This window comes from Elephas maximus, chromosome X (assembly GCF_024166365.1).
Source record: "Elephas maximus indicus isolate mEleMax1 chromosome X, mEleMax1 primary haplotype, whole genome shotgun sequence".
Classification (NCBI taxonomy): Eukaryota; Metazoa; Chordata; class Mammalia; order Proboscidea; family Elephantidae; genus Elephas; species Elephas maximus.
In genome coordinates this window covers 123,176,260-123,195,110 of record NC_064846.1, presented here as the reverse complement: position 1 = coordinate 123,195,110, position 18,851 = coordinate 123,176,260, and the positions used below count along the sequence as shown (strand labels likewise).

At 43.4% G+C, this 18,851-nt stretch overlaps 2 protein-coding genes across 3 annotated transcripts in view; one reads left to right on the top strand and one right to left on the bottom strand.

Annotated features, from left to right (window-relative positions):
* The window catches only part of SLC38A5 (solute carrier family 38 member 5), a 48,621-nt gene that overhangs the window by 11,340 nt on the left and 18,430 nt on the right, over positions 1–18,851 (bottom strand). The gene's annotated exons all lie outside the window — the stretch shown is intronic.
* FTSJ1 (FtsJ RNA 2'-O-methyltransferase 1) lies at positions 9,636–18,410 on the top strand. Of its 2 annotated transcripts, none has more exons than XM_049871315.1 (13): positions 9,636–9,726; positions 11,872–12,047; positions 12,308–12,377; positions 12,474–12,555; positions 12,876–12,954; positions 14,441–14,493; positions 14,580–14,633; positions 14,720–14,822; positions 14,925–15,008; positions 15,824–15,927; positions 16,019–16,216; positions 16,433–16,474; positions 17,905–18,410. In XM_049871315.1, the coding sequence occupies exons 2-12, from the start codon at positions 11,912–11,914 to the stop codon at positions 16,463–16,465; spliced, it is 996 nt and encodes a 331-aa protein (XP_049727272.1). In that variant the 5' UTR covers positions 9,636–9,726; positions 11,872–11,911; the 3' UTR covers positions 16,466–16,474; positions 17,905–18,410. The 2 variants fall into 2 exon arrangements, with proteins under 2 accessions (XP_049727272.1, XP_049727273.1); XM_049871316.1 differs by having other exon boundaries at positions 11,872–12,032; positions 17,905–18,406.

Sequence of the window (18,851 nt, the reverse complement as noted above, 5' to 3'; positions counted from 1 at the left end):
CAAGGGATCTTCTACGTGAAAGTGCCTTCCTGGAATTACCAGAGGCAGAATACAAAAGATTAATATACAGAGCCCTTCAAGACATCAGGAAGGAAATCAGGCAATATGCACAACAACCCAAGGAACACACAGATAAAGCAGTTGAAGAAATTAAAAAGATTATTCAGGAATGTAGTGAAAAATTTAATAAGCTGGAAAAATCCATAGACAGCAAGCAGAAATTCAGAAGATTAAAAATAAAATTACAGAAGTAGACAACTCAATAGAAACTCAGAGGAGCAGAATTGAGCAAGTGGAAGGCAGAATTTGTGAACTTGAAGATAAATCACTTGGCACTAATATATTTGAGGAAAAATCAGATAAAAGAACTTTAAAAAAGGAAGAAACCTTAAGAATCATGTGGGACTCTATCAAGAGAAATAACCTACCAGTGATTGGAGTACCAGAACAGGGAGGGATAACAGAAAATACAGAATTGTTGAAAATTTGTTGGCAGAAAGTTTCCCTGAAATCGTGAAAGATGAGAAGATATCTATCCAACATGCTCATCGAACTCCACATAAGGTAGATTTTAAAAGAAAGTCACCAAGACATATTATAATCAAATTTTTCAAAACCAAAGATAAAGAGAGAATTTTAAGAGCGGCTAGGGATAAACGAACAGTCACCTACAAAGAAGAGTCAATAAGAATAAGCTTTGACTACTCGGCAGAAACCACACAGGCAAGAAGGCAGTGGGATGACTTATATACAAAATTGAAGGAAAAAAAAATTCCAGCCAAGAATCATATATCCAGCAAAACTGTCTCTCAATATGAAGGTGAAATTAGGACATTTCCAGATAAACTGAAGTTTACGGAATTTGTAAAAACCAAACTAAAATTACAAGAAATACTAAAGGGAGCTCTTTGGTTAGAAAATCAATAATATCAGGTACCAATGCAAGACTAGAACACTGGGCAGAGCAATCAGGTGTCAACCCAGACAGGGAAATCACAAAAATAAATCAAGATTAAAAAAACGCTCGAAACAGGGAAACAGCGATGTTATTATATAAAAGAAGACAACATTAAAATAATAAAGACGGACTAAGAAATGTAGTCATAGATCTTCCATATGAAGAGGAAGACGAGGCGATACAAAGAAATAAAAGTTAGATATAAATTTGGAAAAATAGGGGTAAATAATAAGGTAACCACAAAGGAGACAAACTATCCTACACATCAAAATAAAATACAAGAAAAAAATAAAGACTCAGCAAAAACAAAATCAACAACAACGAAATGAGGAAAGGACAATATATAAAGATAATCTATTCATCACATAAAATTAAGTAGGAAAAGAAACTGTCAACAACACACAAAAAAAGACATCAAAATGATAGCACTAAATTCATCCCTATCCATAATTACGTTGAATGTAAATGGACTAAATGCAACAATAAAGAAAAAGAGAGAGGGCAGAATGGATGAAAAAACATGATCCGTCTATATGCTGCCTACAAGAGACACACCTTAAACTTAGAGACACAAACAAACTAAAACTCAAAGGGTGGAAAAAAATGTACCAAGCAAACAACAATCAAAAAAGAGCAGAAACGGCAATATTAATTTCTGACAAAATAGGCTTTAAAGTTAAACCCATCATAAAGGATAAAGAAAGACACTATATAATGATTAAAGGGACAATATACCAAGAAGATATAATCATATTAAATATTTATGCACCTAATGACAAGGCTGCAAGATACATAAAACAAATTCTATCAGCACTGAAAAGTGAGGTAGACAGCTCCACAATAATACTAGGAGACTTCAATGCACCACTTTTGGTGAAGGACAGGACATGCAGAAAGAAGCTCAAAAAAAGACATGGAAGATCTAAATGCCACAATCAGCCTATTTGACCTCATAGGCATATACAGACCACTCCACGCAACAGCAGCCAAGTATACTTTCTTTTCTCACGCACATGGAACATTCTCTAAAATAGACCACACATCAGGTCATAAAACAAGCCTTAGCAGAATCCAAAACACTGAAATATTTCTTCTCTGCCCATTAGGCCATAAAAGTAGAAATCAATAACAGGAAAAGCAGGGAAGATAAATCAAACACTTGGAAACTGAAAAATATGCTGCTCAAAAAAGACTGGACTATAGAAGACATTAAGGATGAAATTCAGAAATTCATAGAATCCAATGAGAATGAAAATAATTCCTATCAGAACCTTTGGGACACGACAAAAGCAGTGCTCAGAGGCCAATTTAAGTCAATAAATGCACCACAGAAAAAGAAGAAAGGGCAAAAATCAAAGAATTATCCCTACAACTTCAACAAATAGAAAGAGAGCAATAGAAGAAACCCTCAGGCACCAGAAGAAAACAAATAATAAAAATTAGAGCAGAACTAATTGAAATAGAAAACAGAAAAACAATTGAAAGAATTAACAAGAGCAAAAGCTGGTTCTTTGAAAAAACCAACAAAATTAATAAACCATTGGCCAAACTGACAAAAGAAAAACTGGAGAGGAAGCAAATAACCCAAATATGAAATGAGACGGGTGATATCACAACAGACCCAACTGAAATTAAAAGAATCATATCGGATTATTATGAAACATTGTACTCTAACAAATTCAAAAACGTAGAAGAAATGGATGAATTCCTGGAATCACACTACCTACCTATACTAACACAAACAGAGGTAGAACAACTAAATAGGCCCATAACAAAAGAAGAGATGGAAAAGGTAATCAAAAAACTCCCAACAAAAAAAAAAGCCCTGGCGCGGATGCCTTCACTGCAGAGTTCTACCAAACTTTCAGAGAAGAGTTAACACCACTACTACTAAAGGTATTTCAGAGCATAGAAAAGAACGGAATACTCCCAAACTCATTCTATGAAGCCAGCATATCCCTGACACCAAAACCAGGTAAAGACACCACAAAAAAAGAAAATTACAGACCTATATCCCTCATGAACATAAATGCAAAAATCCTCAACAAAATTCTAGCCAACAAAATTAAAGAACATATCAAAAAAATAATTTGCCATGACCAAGTGGGATTCATACCAGGCATGCAGGGATGGTTCAACATTAGAAAAACAATTAATGTTATCATTATATAAATAAAAAAAAAAAGACAAGAACTACATGATTTTATCAACTGATACAGAACAAGCATTGGACAAAGTTCAACACCCATTCGTGATAAAAACTCTCAGTAAAATAGGAATAGAAGGAAAATTCCTCAACATAATAAAGGGCATTTATACAAAGCCAATAGCCAACATCACCCTAAATGGAGAGAGCCTGACAGCATTCCGCTTGAGATCAGGAACCAGACAAGGATAGCCTTTACTACCACTCTTATTCAACATTGTGCTGGAGGTCCTAGCCAGACCAATTAGGCTAGATAAAGAAATAAAGGGCATCCAGATTGGCAAGGATGAAGTAAAAGTATCTCTATTTGCAGATGACATGATCTTATACACAGAAAACCCTAAGGAATCCTCCAGAAAACTACTGAAACTAATAGAAGAGTTCAGCAGAGCATCAGGATACAAGATAAACATACAAAAATCAGTTGGATTCCTCTACACCAACAAAAACAATATTGAAGAGGAAATTATCAAATCAATACCATTTACAGTAGCCCCCAAAGAAGATAAAATACTTAGGAATAAATCTTACCAGAGATGTAAAAGACTTATACAAAGAAAACTACAAAACACTTCTGCAAAAAACCAAAAGAGACCTACATAAGTGGAAAAACATACCTCGCTCATGGATAGGAAGACTTAACATTATAAAAATGTTTACTCTACCAAAAGCAATCTATACATTTAATGCAATTCTGATCCAAATTCCAACAACATTCTTTAATGAGATGGGGAAACAAATCACCAACTTCATATGGAAGGGAAAGAGGCCCCAGATAAATAAGGCATTACTGAAAAAGAAGAACAAAGTCGGAGGCCTCACTCTACCTGATTTTTGAACCTATTATACCACCACAGTAGTCAAAACAGCCTGGTACTGGTTCAACAACAGATACATAGACCAATGGAACAGAATTGAGAATCCAGACATAAATCCATCCACATATGAGCAGTTGATATTTGACAATGGCCTGAAGTCCATTAAATGGGGAAAACACAGTCTAAGAAATGGTGCTGGCATAACTGGATATCCATCTGCGAAAAAATGAAAGAAGACCCATACCTCACACCACGCACAAAAACGAACTCAAAATGGATCTAAGACCTAAATATAAAACCTAAAACGATAAAGAACATGGAAGAAAAAGTAGGGACAACGTTAGGAACCCTAATACATGGCATAAACAGTATACAAAACATTACTAACGATGCAGAAGAAAAACTAGATAACTGGGAGCTCCTAAAAATCAAACACCTATGCTCATCCAAAGACTTCACCAAAAGAGCAAAAAGATTACCTACCGACTCGGAAAAGGTTTTTAGCTGTGATATTTCCGATCAGTGTCCGATCTCTAAAATCTACATGATACTGCCAAAACTCAACTACAAAAAGTCAAATAACCCAATTAAAAAATGGGCAAAAGATATGAACAGACACTTCACTAAAGAGGACATTCAGGTAGCTAACAGGTACATGAGGAAATGCTCACGATCATTAGCCATTAGAGAAATGCAAATCAAAACTACAATGAGATTCCATCTCACTCCAACAAGGCTGGCATTAATCCGAAAAACACAAAATAATAAATGTTGGAGAGGTTGTGGAGAGACTGGAACACTTACACACTGCTGGTGGGAATGTAAAATGGTACAACCACTTCGGAAATCGATTTGGTGCTTCCTTAAAAAGGTAGAAATAGAACTATCATACGGTCCAGCAATCCCACCCCTTGGAATGTATCCTAGAGAAATAAGAGTGTTTATATGAACAGACATATGCACACCCATGTTCATTGCAGCACTGTTTACAATAACAAAAAGATGGAAGCAACCAAGGTGCCCATCAACAGATGAATGGATATATTATGGTATATTCACACAATGGAATAGTATGCATTGATAAAGAACAGTAATGAATCTGTGAAACATTTCACGACATGGAGGAATCTGGAAGGCATCATGCTGAGTGAAATTAGTCAGTTGCAAAAGGACAAATATTGTATGAGACCACTACTATAAGAACTTGAGAAATAGTTTAAACTGAGAAGAAAATATTCTTTCATGGTTACGGGAGGGGGGAGGGAGGGAGGGTGAGAGAAGGGTATTCACTAATTAGAGAGTAGATAAGAACTTCTTTAGGCAAAGGGAAAGACAACACACAGTACAGGCGAGGTCAGCACAACTGGACTAAACCAAAAGCAGTTTCCTGAATGAACTGAATTCTTCAAAGGCCAGCGTACCAGGGACATGGGTGAATGTTTCGAAGGCCAGCGTAGCAGGGGCGTGGGCTTGGGGACCTTGGTTTCAAGGGACATCTAAGTCAATTGGCATAATAAAATCTATTAAGAAAACATTCTGCATCCCACTTTGGATAGTGGCGTCTGGGGTCTTAAAAACTAGCAAGCAGCCATCTAAGATGCATCAACTGGTCTCAACCCACTTGGACCAAAGGAGAATGAAGAACACCAAGGACACAAGGCAATTACGAGCCCAAGAGACAGAAGGAGGCACGTAAATCAGAGACTACATTAGCCTGAGATCAGAAGGGCTAGATGGTGCCCGGCTACAACCCATGACTGCTCTGATAGGGAACACAACAGAGAACCCCGGAGGGAGCAGAAGAACAGTGGGATGCAGACCCAAAATTCTCGTAAAAAGACCAGACTTAATGGTCTGACTGAGACTAGAAGGACCCCGGTGGTCATGGACCCCAGACCTTCTGTTGGCCCAGGACAGGAACCACTACCAAGCCAACTCTTCAGACAGGGATTGGACTGGACAATGGGATGGAGAGGGACGCTGGTGAGGAGTGAGCTTCTTGGATCAGGTGGACACTTGAGACTATGTTGGCGTCTCCTGTCTGGAGGGGAGATGAGAGAGTAGAAAAAAAAAAAACTTTTTTTTTTCTAGCAAGGTGTATGTAAGTTTTTGTGTGAGAGACTGACTTGATTTGTAAATTTCCACTTAAAGCATAATAAAAATTTTTTAAAATAATAATTAATGGATTATTCTCAGTTGGTTAAAGCCAGTCTCTACTCAGGTGCATTTAGGATTTTCATCTAGCCTTTCATGCAGGCTTCCCACTGAGGAGCTCCGTGGAGTCTCTTCCGTCCCTCAAAGCAGGCTCTGGGCAGCAGGGCTTCTGGAGTCAGGGTCTAATCCTGTGCCCCTGGAGCCCCTTCTTTCCTTCACACTGTTAGATGTAAAGAGCTGGTCTGGCAGCCTCCCTCCAGGAGGCTGATGGGAGGAGACCTTTACACCTATTGGGGTGCCGGGTGGGAGCTACAAGCTGACACCCTACTTCAGGAAGAGCCTGGGGTGTTCAGAGCCTGGCTCCTGACCCTCAAGCCCCTGGCCTTGCTGCAGGAAGCAAGTTTTTTTTGCTAAAAATTAAACATCCTCTTTATGAGCAGCAAGAAAACAGGACTTGGGATGTGTCCCACAAGGTGAATGTGGGTCCCCCCTCTCCCATGCCTGCTGCTCTCTCCTTTCTGTGGGGCAGCAGCCTGGTGTCCTGAACCCTTCCTTTCTCACACTCGCTCACATCTACAGGGAACCATGTTCCCACTGTCTCCAGGACCTCAGCCCTCACACCCACAACAAGCCCTCTGAGCTCTGCAGAGAAAGCTCTCCCTTCCTCCCAGGCCCTCAGTGACTCCTCCAGGAGGGTGCTCTCTCAGGTAGGTGTCAGTGTCCGGTCTCAGCTCCTCTGTCTACACCTCTTTCCTAGAGTCTCACTGCCTCCTTCCAGGGCTCCGCACCACTGAGGAAAGAATGAAGGAATAATGAAACAAAATGGTGAATTTGACAAGCATTTGTTGAACACCAACTGGTTTTGGCTATGGGTGAACGTGACAGAACAGAAATCCCTGTCTTTCTGAAGCTCACATTCTAAGGAATGATGAAATCAATTGTTCTGTTCTTTGAATACTCGCCAAGCTGGTTCTCACTTGAGGGTCAGTTGCACTTGATGCTCCCTCTGCTTAGAGTGCTCTTTCATAAAATATTTGTACGGTGGGCTCCTCTTCAGTTAATCCAGGTCTCAACTCAGATGTCACCTCCTCAAAGAAAGCCTTCCTTGACCATGCTGTCTAAAATAACAATTCAACCCCTCTGTTACTCTTGATCCCCTTTCACCCTGCTTTATTATTCTTCACAGCTTTTTCACCAGCTGACATAACAGTATACATTTAATTACTGTTGTTGTTAGGTGCTGTTGAGTCAGTTCGGACTCATACTGACCCTATGTCCAACAGAATGAAACACTGCCCAGTCCTGCCCCATCCTCACAATCATTGTTATATTTAAGCCCATTGTTATAGCCACTGTGTCAATCCATCTCCTCGAGGGTCTTCCTTTTTCTCACTGACCCTCTACTTTACCAAGCATGATGTCCCTCTCTAGGGACTGTTTCCTCCTGATAACATGTCCAAAGTACATGAGACAAAGTCTTGCTATACTTGATTCCAAAAAAGCACTCTGGCTGTATTTCTTCCAAGACAGACTTGTTGGTTCTTCTGACCAAAAGCAAAACCAAACCCATTGCCATCAAGTGGATTCCAACTCATAGCAACCATATAGGACAGAGTAGAACTGCCCATATGGTTTCCAAGAACTGCCTGGTGGATTCGAACTGCAGACCTTTTGGTTAGCAGCTGTAGCTCTTAACCACTATGCCACCAGGGTTTCCATATATATTTATTTAATGGTATATTTATATTTAGTACAAGGAGTTTGTTGTATAAATAAATGCATATAGATACTAAAAAACAAAAAACCTGTTGCCATCGAGCTATTCTGACTCATAGCGACCCTGGAAGACAGTGTAGAACACCCCATGGGTTTCCAAGGAGTGACTGGTGGATTCGAACTGCCAGCCTTTTGGTTAGCAGCCAAGCTCTTAACCACTGTGCAACCAGGGCTCCATATAGATAGTAGCACATTTATATATATTAACATATATATTTATATGTATATATAAAAAATATATACCATTATGTATTTCTTTATATTCACATATAATGATATATTTATGTGTTTAATATATTTTATATATTAGTAAGTATTATATACCACTATATATTTCTATATGATCATATAAATTAAATGGCAAATGTTTATATATTTCATATAATATATATCCTTCCTTGTCTCAGTTTTCTCATCTGTAAAATGGGCATAATTACAGTAACCACCTCATATGGTGGTTGTAAAGATTAAATGACCTAATATAAGAAAAGCATTCAGTGGGTGTGCTGGAGCCAACTTCTAACGGTTTGAGGGAATTTTGCAAACTGGTTGTTCAACACAGCTATTATTAAAAATTAAATGATAAAAACTTACAATTAACTAAATTATATTTTTAAAAGGTGATAAATGCTCAAAACGCATCACTTTCTAATTATTTTATTACATCTCACTGTTATCTATGCTCTTGAGGTTATTTACCTCTATTCTGTCTATATGGTAAGAATATGATATATTGGTGCGCTACTGCATTTCGTCCCAACTCGGTGTTGAGTGATTACACGTTAGTAACCTTAAGTCAGCCGAGATGAGGGTATGTAAACCAATGAAATTGGCAAATGTTAGAAATCGGAACTTTTTTTTTCTCCTTCCCAGAACGCAGGTTGTTAGCCATTTACCAGGACACCACCGAAAGCACTTAGTGCCTAGTACATGGTAACTGCTATAATAAATGTTTCCATTATTATGTTTGTGCACTGGATCGCGATGTGTATCTTTTTTTGTGGGTCGGAGTTAAAAAATGTTTGAAGCACAGAATTACGAGCCGCCAGACAGACAGTGTGCTAAACTACACCTATTTAATCCTCCCAATAAATCTGTTAAGCCTGTACTATTTATTATCTTCATTTTACAAACGGGGAAAATGGAAGTTCTAAGATGGTAAAAGGAAGCGCTAGCATTTGCCGGAGGTAGGATTCGAACTTCAGGCTGGAAGCTTCAGAGCGCTCGCATACTTAGCATAAAAAAACCTCCTTATTCTCACGAGGAGCCCTGGGTTCGAACCCACCAGCCGACTGGAAGGCAACGGGTTATTCCTATCGATAATTCCGCCTCGCAACACATGTAAAATGAATGGGTACCATCGTGCTCGTCCCATCTTGGGAAACGTAGTCCGCAGGCTCAACTAACGCCACGGTCCAAGAGTAGTGAGGAAGGAAATCGATTTTAGCATTAGAACAAAAGAACAAACAATCAGTTCCTGTGCCTCGCGATGTTTCAGCTACCCAGTGAGCGAATTCAGCAGCTTTGGTCGTGCCCGTTGCATGCTGGGAACGGCAATTCGCATGACCAGCCACGTCAACACAAGATGACGGAACTCACGTTGCACGTTCAGGTCGAGTCCAGGCCGCGCTGGAGCCTCAGCGAACCCGATTGCCAACCGTACCTTGCTGCATTCGTCCTTAAGCCTGTGCGACGAGCATTCGGGTCAACTAAGGGCACAAACTGAAGCCCTACCATTTCTCTCCTTTTTGCGCTCTCGCCGAGGCTCGGGCTGCTCACGGACCAGACTCCTTCCTCCCACTCTGAAAGCTAAGGTAGGCTGCGGGGCAAGGAGGATGTGGATCCAGGCCTAGGTTCTGTCGAGGCGCGCCTGCGCTGTCCAGCCGGCGGGGGAAGGAAAGAGGTCCGTCCTGGGCGTTGGCGGCGGCCTAGCTCTGGCAGCCGGCACTAGGTGGGCTCCAGACCCAAGGTTTCCGTGCGTAAGGGGACTACTCTTCGGCATAGGCTCGGGGTCCAGATATCAGCGGAGCCGCCTGAGGGGGGCTTGGAGGTTCCGATGAGGGCATAATTTTTGAGGCACTGATGAGCAGGGAGGAAACCTTGGTGGTGCAGTGGTTAAGTGCTACGGCTGCTAACCAGAAGGTCGGCAGTTCGAATCCGCCCAGGCGCTCCTTGGAAACTCTATGGGGCAGTTCTACTCTGTCCTATAGGGTCGGCAGTTCTACTCTGTCCTATAGGGTCGCTATGAGTCGGAATCCACTCCACGGCAATGGGTTTGGTTTTTTGGTTTGGATGCGGAGGCACTAGGGGTGTGGTCAGAGAGTTGTTAATGGGCAGTTGGGTAATGGAGGTCCGATGGGGATGTTAATAGGAGTGTTTTTAATCAACAGGTTCATTAGGGCCGGTTTGGGTGTGTTCAGCGATTGATAAACGAAGGGGTGGTAGAGTGGGCAACTAGAAGGTAATGGAAGGTGGATATGGGGGTGTGATCAAGGGATTGATGAGGAGGTATGGTATTTAACAGGTTGATGGGGAGCTATGGGGCATACTAATCGAAAAGGTAATGGTGAGGCTACAGAGCGAATAATAGAGACCGATGGAGGTGATCGTCGAGGGGTTAATGGAGGGCTAATGTGATAATCAAGGGACTGATGGGAGCAGTGATCAAAGAAGAGATAATGAGGGACTGATGGGGTATTGTAGTCAAAGGGTTAGTAGGACTATCATGACTTGATCATCCAGGAATTAATGAGGAGAGAGTAATAAATAGTAAACTGTTGGGGCATGGTCATCCAGTGATTAGTGGAGGGCAGGGTGGGCAGTGAGGGGAGAATTGGGAACTGATGAGAATTTGGTGTCAAGGGAGTAACAGAGAGGCTACAGGAGACTAACGGGGGTATGAACTATGAGATTGATCGGGGGCTAATGAGTTAATGGGGGCTGATAAATCATAATAATTGAGAGCTTAATGGGAGTCTAATATGGCATGATCCTTTAGGCATTAAGCGGGGTTGATAAATACCAACAGGACCAGGCAGCATTTGGTGGTTCAAGCCCACCCAGAGGTGCCTTGGAAGAAAGACCAGGTAGTCTACTTCAGAAAAATCAGCTACTGAAAACCCTACAGATCACAGTTCTACTCTGACAGGCATGTGGTCGTTACAAGTTGGAATCAACTCGATGACACTGGTTTTGGTTTAATCATTTAAGGAATTAATGGAGAATGGGGTGGGCAGAGAGAGATGAAGACTAAGGGGCTGGGGAGTGCAATGAGGTAGTTTTAGGAGGGTAATGGGATGAAAAAAGCAGGGTATTAATGGTGGGCTAATGAGGGCATATGAATCCAGGGGCAATGGGAACAATTGGGAGTGTGGTCAGTGAGATGTTAATGGGGATGAGGTGGTCAAAGAAGGGCTGATTGTGCGAATCATGGGGTTTAATGTGTGGAGTGCAGATGACAGTGATGGGGGGTTGCCAGGGTCAGTAATGGGTCATCTCTGAGATAAGTATTGGGGGAGTGGGCATCTATGGGGTGAGTAATGGGGGTCTGTGGATTGTGATGGGGTCTGTGGAGTAAATGATGGGTCTGTGAGGTGAGTAATGAGGGATTTGTTGGGTGAGTGATGGGGGGTCTGTGAGGTGAGTGATGGGGAGCTCTGAGGTGAATGATGGAGGGTCTGTGGGGTGAGTGATAGGGGTCTCTGGGGTCAGTGATGGGAATTGTGTGAGATCAGGGATGGGTGATCTGTGAAATGAGTAATAGAGCCTGAAGGCCCAGTAATGGTGTTGTTTGGGTCACTGAGGTCATTGGCATCAGTGACTGGGCTTTAGTCTTCCCTGCTGCTGAATGGGCTGTCATGTGAGTCAGTTGAGCCTGATTTGGTTTATGTGGTTCTTCCAGCCCCCACAGAGGTAGGTAGTGGCCCCTCTACCCAGTTACTGATACAGGTTGGCATCAGCTTACTGTTGGCAGGTCCCTGGGCAAACAGAGTACGTGAGATGGGACGGACATCAAAGGACAAGCGGGATGTCTACTACCGCCTGGCCAAGGAGAATGGCTGGCGTGCCCGCAGTGCTTTCAAGCTACTACAGCTCGATGAGGAATTCCAACTCTTCCAAGGTCCCCACCTGGCGGGCGAGTTGCTGAGGGGGCCGGTTCAAGGGGGATAGACAAGTTGGCTAGGTCTGTAGGGCTCCCTGTGGTAGGTGGGCTCAATTGGAGGATCTCTGGGGCAGACAGGCCGGCAGGAAGATGGGCAGAATCCCGAGGAAGAGTTGGGTGCATGGACAATGGATAGATGTGTGCTTCCCCAGGGGAGAGGGGTGAACTGTGCAGGGTCCCTGAGTTGGAGAGTCAGGTGCAGCTGACTAATACACCTTCCTGTGTGTGCCCAGGCGTGATGCGGGCCGTTGACCTGTGCGCAGCCCCGGGCAGCTGGAGCCAGGTGCTGAGCCAGAAAATTGGGTGAGTGTGGGGTTCCTTGGTGGGGGACAGGGAGGGGGGCTGGGTGGGGGGTTCTGGGTATGAAGACTGGACTGACATGGGCCATGTTGTCCACAGGGGTGGACATGTGGTGGCCGTGGACCTGCAGGCTATGGCTCCGCTGCCAGGTGTGTTACAGATACAGGGGGACATCACCCAGGTGAGAGCATGGCCAGGATAGTCAGGGTGTATCCTAGGTGAAGGCCCCCCATCTGGAGGCTATAGAAAATAGGAAAGAGACAGAGAGAACTAGAAAGTGAAAGAAGGAGAGATACAGTAGCTGAGAGGGAGTAACAGTGGAGAAACAGGGCTAGCAGCTGTCGTCACAGAGAAACAGCAAAAAAAAAAAAAAAGATGAGACTAGGTCCCCAAAGACAGGCAAAGCCTGAGAATTTGCCTGGGGTGGGGTCCTGGGCAGGTGGGGTTCAAGGGCAGCAGCTGGGGGAGCCCTGGAGCCACTCATTCTCCCTCTTTCCATAGCTATCTACTGCCAAGGAGATAATTCAGCATTTTGAGGGCTGCCCTGCAGACCTAGTGGTGTGTGATGGGGCTCCTGATGGTAAGCAGCAGGGTGGGGGGGCCCTGTGTATGTCTTTCTCGGGATCTTCCACCACTGTTGATTTCTTTGATCTCTTAACTTCTCACTGCCTCTTCCCTATGCTGTCAGCCTTTCCCCATATCTGGCAACTTCCCACCTCTGCTGTCTGCTCTCTGCTTCAGTCTTCTCCCTCCCCCCCTCCACCTTTCTGTTTTGTGTTTGTTGTCCACCTGTGCCTCTTATCCCTGTGCAACTGTCCAATTCCATTTTACTCTTCATTCATTTTTCCATTTATTCAGTCAATCATCCATTCAGAACACATTTACTGAGCACCTACCGTGTGCAAGCACTGTTCTAGGTATTGGGAAAACATTAGTGAATAAAATGTCACTAATTCGTGACCTCATGGAGCTGGGCACAGATGGAAAAGAAGCAAAATAAATGATTGAACTATGTAGCATGTTAAAATGTGATAGGTACCATGGGGAAGTCAACAAAGTAGGGAGGGGAAGTGGGGAGTGCATACTGGCATTTTAAATAAAGTGGATGAGGAAGGCCTCACTGACTTTAGAGCATAGACCTAAAGATGAGAGAGTGAGCCATGGATGTGTCTAGAGGAAGAACCATACAGACAAAGGGAACAGCCAGTGCAAAAGCTCGAGCCGGGAGTGTGCTTGACGTATATGTAGGAGAATGAGAAGGAAGAGTATAGCTGAAGCAGAATGAGTGAGGGGGAGAAGGGGTCAGGGATAAGGTCAGAGAGGTGACAGGGGCCAGATCCTGTAGGTGAGGGCCACAGTGAGGAATTTGGCTTTTTCTCTGAGTGAGATGGGGGCTTGGAGAAAACCATGAGAGGATTCTAAGTAGAAGAGTGTCATGCCTGACTTGGGCTGTAACAGGGTTCCTCTAGCTACTGAGCAATGTAAGGGGTGCGGGTGGAAGCACGGGGACCAGTGAGGAGGAAGGAGTCTGCATTAGTCCAGGTGAGTCGTGATGGTGGAAGCAGTGGTAGAGATGAGAAGAGGGTGGATTCAATATATTTTTGAAAGCAGAGCTGACAGGATTTGCTCATGGTATGGCTTGGATGTGGGGATGGGGTCAAGGGTAACTCAGGTTTTTGGCCTGAACAACTGTAAGGATCAAATGAGATGAGGAAGATGGTAGGAGAAAGTTCAGGAAGGAAAGTCAGGAGTTTGGTTTTGGACGTGTTGAATCTGAGATGTCAAGTTTGATCTATGAGTCTGGAGTTCAGAGCTGCAGTTTGAGCTGAAGATGGAAGTGGTAATGGTACTTGCACATGAGGTTATTTTTGAAAATAAATGAGTTCCTTGAAGGGTTAGGAGCTCAGCGTATGCTTCCAATTGGTTAGATATTAATTTGCATCCAGAACCTTAGCAGTAAGAGAGCCTAGGAAATATTTTTAGCTTTCTAACCTCTGGGAACCTCTCTGGTACAAGAAGATACATAGAACTGAAAGGGCCCCCTAACACTGTTCCTCTTGCCACAGTAACTGGCCTCCATGATGTGGATGAGTACATGCAGGCCCAGCTCCTCCTAGCTGTGAGTAACCCTGGCTTGTCCCTGCCCCAGTTTGGCTCCTTTCTGGCTGTCTCCATCTCAGCCTTAGCCATCTGTCCTGCCCACAGGCTCTGAACATTGCTACACACGTTTTGAAACCAGGGGGCTGCTTTGTGGCCAAGGTGAGTCTAGGGAAGCTTGGTCAGGGGTAGAGAGGAGTCCTTGAGGGCCGCCCTCACCCTCCTATCTTTGACTCCCCACCCCACAGATATTCCGAGGCCGTGATGTGACGCTGATCTATAGCCAGCTGCGGGTCTTCTTCTCCAGTGTGGTGTGTGCCAAGCCCAGGAGCAGCCGTAACTCCAGCATTGGTCAGTGGGGTGGAGGGGCCAGGTAGGTGGGTGGCAGTCTTGGGGGTGCATCCTGTACGGGCAGAGATGGCAGTCACCCCTCACTCCAGATTCTATCCACAGAGGCCTTCGCTGTCTGTCGGGGTTATGACCCTCCTGAGGGCTTCATACCAGACCTGACCAAACCTCTGCTAGACCATTCTTACGGTGAGAGCCAGAGCCTTGGGCCCTATCCCTGGGAAAACTCTACTCCCTTATGGAAATTATGTCTCATGAGGACCCTCAGTCCCACTCCCAGTGGAGCCTCTGCCTCCTTGTGGAAATTCTATCCCAAAAGGATCCTCAGCCCTACCTTTTGGTGGTAACTCTACCCCATTGTGGGAATTTTGCCTCATTAGGGTCCTTAGCCCCACCCCTAGTGGAAATGCTGTTCTGGGAGGATCCTCAGCCCTACCTTCTGGTTAAAATTCTACCCCCTTATGGATATCTTGTCCCAGTCCCCTGGTGGTTGCTCTTTGACCTGATGGAAATTCTCTCCCAGAAAGATTCAGAGCCCTGCCCTGTGGAGACTGCCTGCTTAAGAAAATTCTATCCTAGGAAACCTCTCAGTCTCACCCCCAGGTGGAAACTCCACTTCTATGTGGAAATTTTGCCCCATGAGGGTTTTTAGCCTCCTCTCTGGGGAAAAAAGACAAAGAGCCTGTTCTTGTGGAGATTACATTTGTGAGACAAGGTACAAACAGCATATAATAGAATGTCAAGTGTAGATAAGTGCTGTGGAAAAAAAGTAGAGTGGGCGGCAGTGTTTTAGAAGGGGTGATTATGGTGGGCCTCCCTGAGGAGGTGATCTGAACCAAGTGAAGGGTTTCTGGTGGAGGAATGGTAAGAGTAGATAGGGAATATCTGGGGAGAGCTGGGCAGGGATCCTCTTGGAGGAGTTGGTAGCCATGCTGTGGCCTGGGTCATGACTGGTCCCAGGCATCCCAGCCCAGTCCTCAGTCTTCTGTCTCCCTGTTCCTCAGACCCAGATTTCAACCAGCTGGATGGCCCCACCCGCATCATTGTGCCGTTTGTGACCTGCGGGGACCTGAGCGCCTATGATTCCGACCGCAGTTACCCACTGGATGTGAGTGCCTGGCCAGCAGTAGGCAGGGAGTGGGGAGAGCAGCTGTCCTGAGTTTTCAGGTCCTCACCATTACCCCCATATGTTCCTGCAGCTAGAGGACGGCTCAGAGTACAAGTACACTCCGCCCATGCAGCCCCCCATCTCTCCACCGTACCAAGAGGCCTGCACACTGAAGAAGAAGGGGCGGCTGGCCAAGGAGATTCGTCCCCAGGAGACCCCTATCAGCATAGTGGATGTCTTGCCCCAACCCCTGGCTGCCCCACCACGCCACACCCTGCTGGCCTCTGAGGTCTGGAAACATGGCCAGGGCCCTCAGTACCCTTTCTGTGAACCCACAGTGACCCTCTCCCAGCGTGCCTCTTTCTGCCCCCAAATCATGTGGTTTTGGGGGCCAAAATTCTCTTCCCTGCCTCCCAACAGCTATAGAATGCAATGGGTAAAACCAGGCATAATAAACAGAAAAGCTCAGCCAAGTATCTGAGTCTCTCTTATTTTTCTTGGGTAGGTGGAAGACAGTGATATGAATTGTTCACCTTAACACGTTAAGGTAAGTTTGCCTTTTATCTAAGAGCATGAGTAAAGGGCACCTTTAAGAAAAAGCTCAGAATTTCCCCTTTGAAATTTTTAGGACAACTAATAAGATTTCAATCAACAAACCTTTATTAAGCACCTGCTGTATGCCAGGAACTGCCTTAAGCATTTTACAAATTACATATTCAGGCATTCAGTAAACACTTATTGAGCACATAGTGTGTGCCGGGCATTATTCTAGGTTTGAAGATATAGCAGGGAACAAAACAAATATCCCTGCCTTCATGGAACTTATAGTTTGGGAAAGAGGTAAAAAACAGTAAGACATTCGGAATGCAAGAGTTTCCACAGTATTTACTATAGCTATCTGCCTAGAGTTTGCATTTCACTATATATTTAAATTTTACTTGCATGATGATAAATAATATGTAAAGGTAATAAAGGATATGAAAAGTAGAAGTAAAGCAGAGTAAAGAGGTGGTGGTCTGCAGTAAGGGTGGTCATGGAAGGCCTCATTGAGGAGGTAATGTTTGAGCAAAGATCTGAAGGAGATGAGGGAGAGAATCCATGTGTTTAGAGGAAGAGCATCCAGGTAATGGAAACAGCAAATGCAAAGGCCCTGAGGTAGAGCTGTGCCTGGAGTATTTAAGGAACACCAAGGAAGCCGGCTGACCTGTAGCAGAGTGGGCTAAATCTATGAGTACTGGAGGAATTCTCATCCTCAGGATGTAATGGATCCCTTTCTGACAGTTACAGGTTATTCAGACTAAGTTTTTCATACAAAAAAGACACCTTTAAAAGACTGAAGTGGCGTATCACAGTGGGAAAAGATATTTATAATCCCTATGTATAGTATCCTTAATATAAAAAACCTACAGATAAGAAAAAATAATAAGAATGGCCAATAAGCACATGAAAAGATGCTCATCAGGGGAATGCGAGCTAAAACTAAAAATACTGACAATAATAAATGTTTGGAAGAATATGGAACAATTGGAACCATCATATATTGACGGTGGGAATGTAAAATTGTGTGGCCACTATGGAAAACTGTTAGGCGTTATCTACTAATGCTGCATATATACGATTCCACTCTTAAGAAGTGAGTACTAGAATATTTATAGCAGCACTGTATGTAGTACCCTCAAACTAGAAACAACCCAGGCATCCATCAACTGTAGAATGGGTAATTAAATTGTTCACAATGGAGAACTACACAGAGATGACGATGAACACTACAGTTATACAAAGTAACAGATGCATTGTTCACCTTAGAGTTACTCCTTAAACTGAACATATGTTTTATGCATTATGTTTTTATGTAGTAAAAGCAGGGGAAAAACTTATAAAAATATTAGTAGCTTAGTGAACAGTAATTCTAGTAGAAGTGGGAAAATGTTTTTGTTTAAAACTTTCTTTTTCTTTGACCTTCAATTTGCTGGCAAGCTGATTCAACTCAGAAGCTGTTCGCTGTCAGGAGAGCCAGAACTTGCATTGATGAACTTGTTTTCAGATATCATCATCTCATCAACAGGGCCTGAACATTCAAGCCCCAAGTGGGAATCTGCAACAACCACATAAACAACAAAGAAACATTGCAGAATGTCTATCTGCACTGCAATGGAAATTCTAGAGTTGAGGTCTTACCTCTTCTCTAGGTAAACCTTTCCAGGGGTGTCCTAATTATGTCCCGAATTTATCCCTAAAGCAGGGATTCTTAACCTGGATAGAAGTCAGGGGTATCCATGAACTTGATGGAGGAAAATATTACATCTTTATTTTTCATTAATATAACTGAAATTTAATTCCACTTTGAATCATGAATGCTGGCAATAAATCACAGTAGTAAAAGCAGTACCTGCAACTTTTTCACCAATACAAATCAGTCCTTTTTTATGTTACATTACAATTGTTGCAGGTATCTTGTAATGTTCTCCACATCCGTTACTACTATGAATATGGTAGTTCTTGTTACTTGATATACTAATAAAGAAGTCCTTATATTACTATATCCCAATTTTGTTTCATTTTAATATATAGTGATAACTATTCCAATTTAATTGGTCTCCACTGTAATCCTGTATGAGTATGTGCATGCATGCCCTTTTAAAAATATTCTGTGAAGGAGTCCACAGATTTCACCAGATGTCAAAGGGTTTCCAGAACACATTTTTTAGGTTAATCCCTCTCAAATGTCAGGATGTGTGCCTTAACTGCAGTCCTTAATTTCTACAATTCAGCAAACAAAAGCTGACAGAAAGTGACAAGCTACAAGGACAGAACAGTTTTGTTTTGGCTTAATACCACAGCTTTAGAAATGTATACTCTCTTACCCAAAGGCTGTCCATACCCAAGTCTGTGTGACCCAAGAAATATCTACACCCCCGTCTATG

Bases quoted from the DNA above. Each gene is read 5' to 3' on its own strand.
- FTSJ1 (XM_049871315.1), top strand. From the start codon at position 11,912: ATGGGACGGACATCAAAGGACAAGCGGGATGTCTACTACCGCCTGGCC. The intron at 12,378-12,473 runs GTGAGTGTGGGG...TGTTGTCCACAG, and splicing joins GTGCTGAGCCAGAAAATTGG to GGGTGGACATGTGGTGGCCG. The intron at 16,217-16,432 runs GTCTGGAAACAT...TTTCTTGGGTAG, and splicing joins ACACCCTGCTGGCCTCTGAG to GTGGAAGACAGTGATATGAA.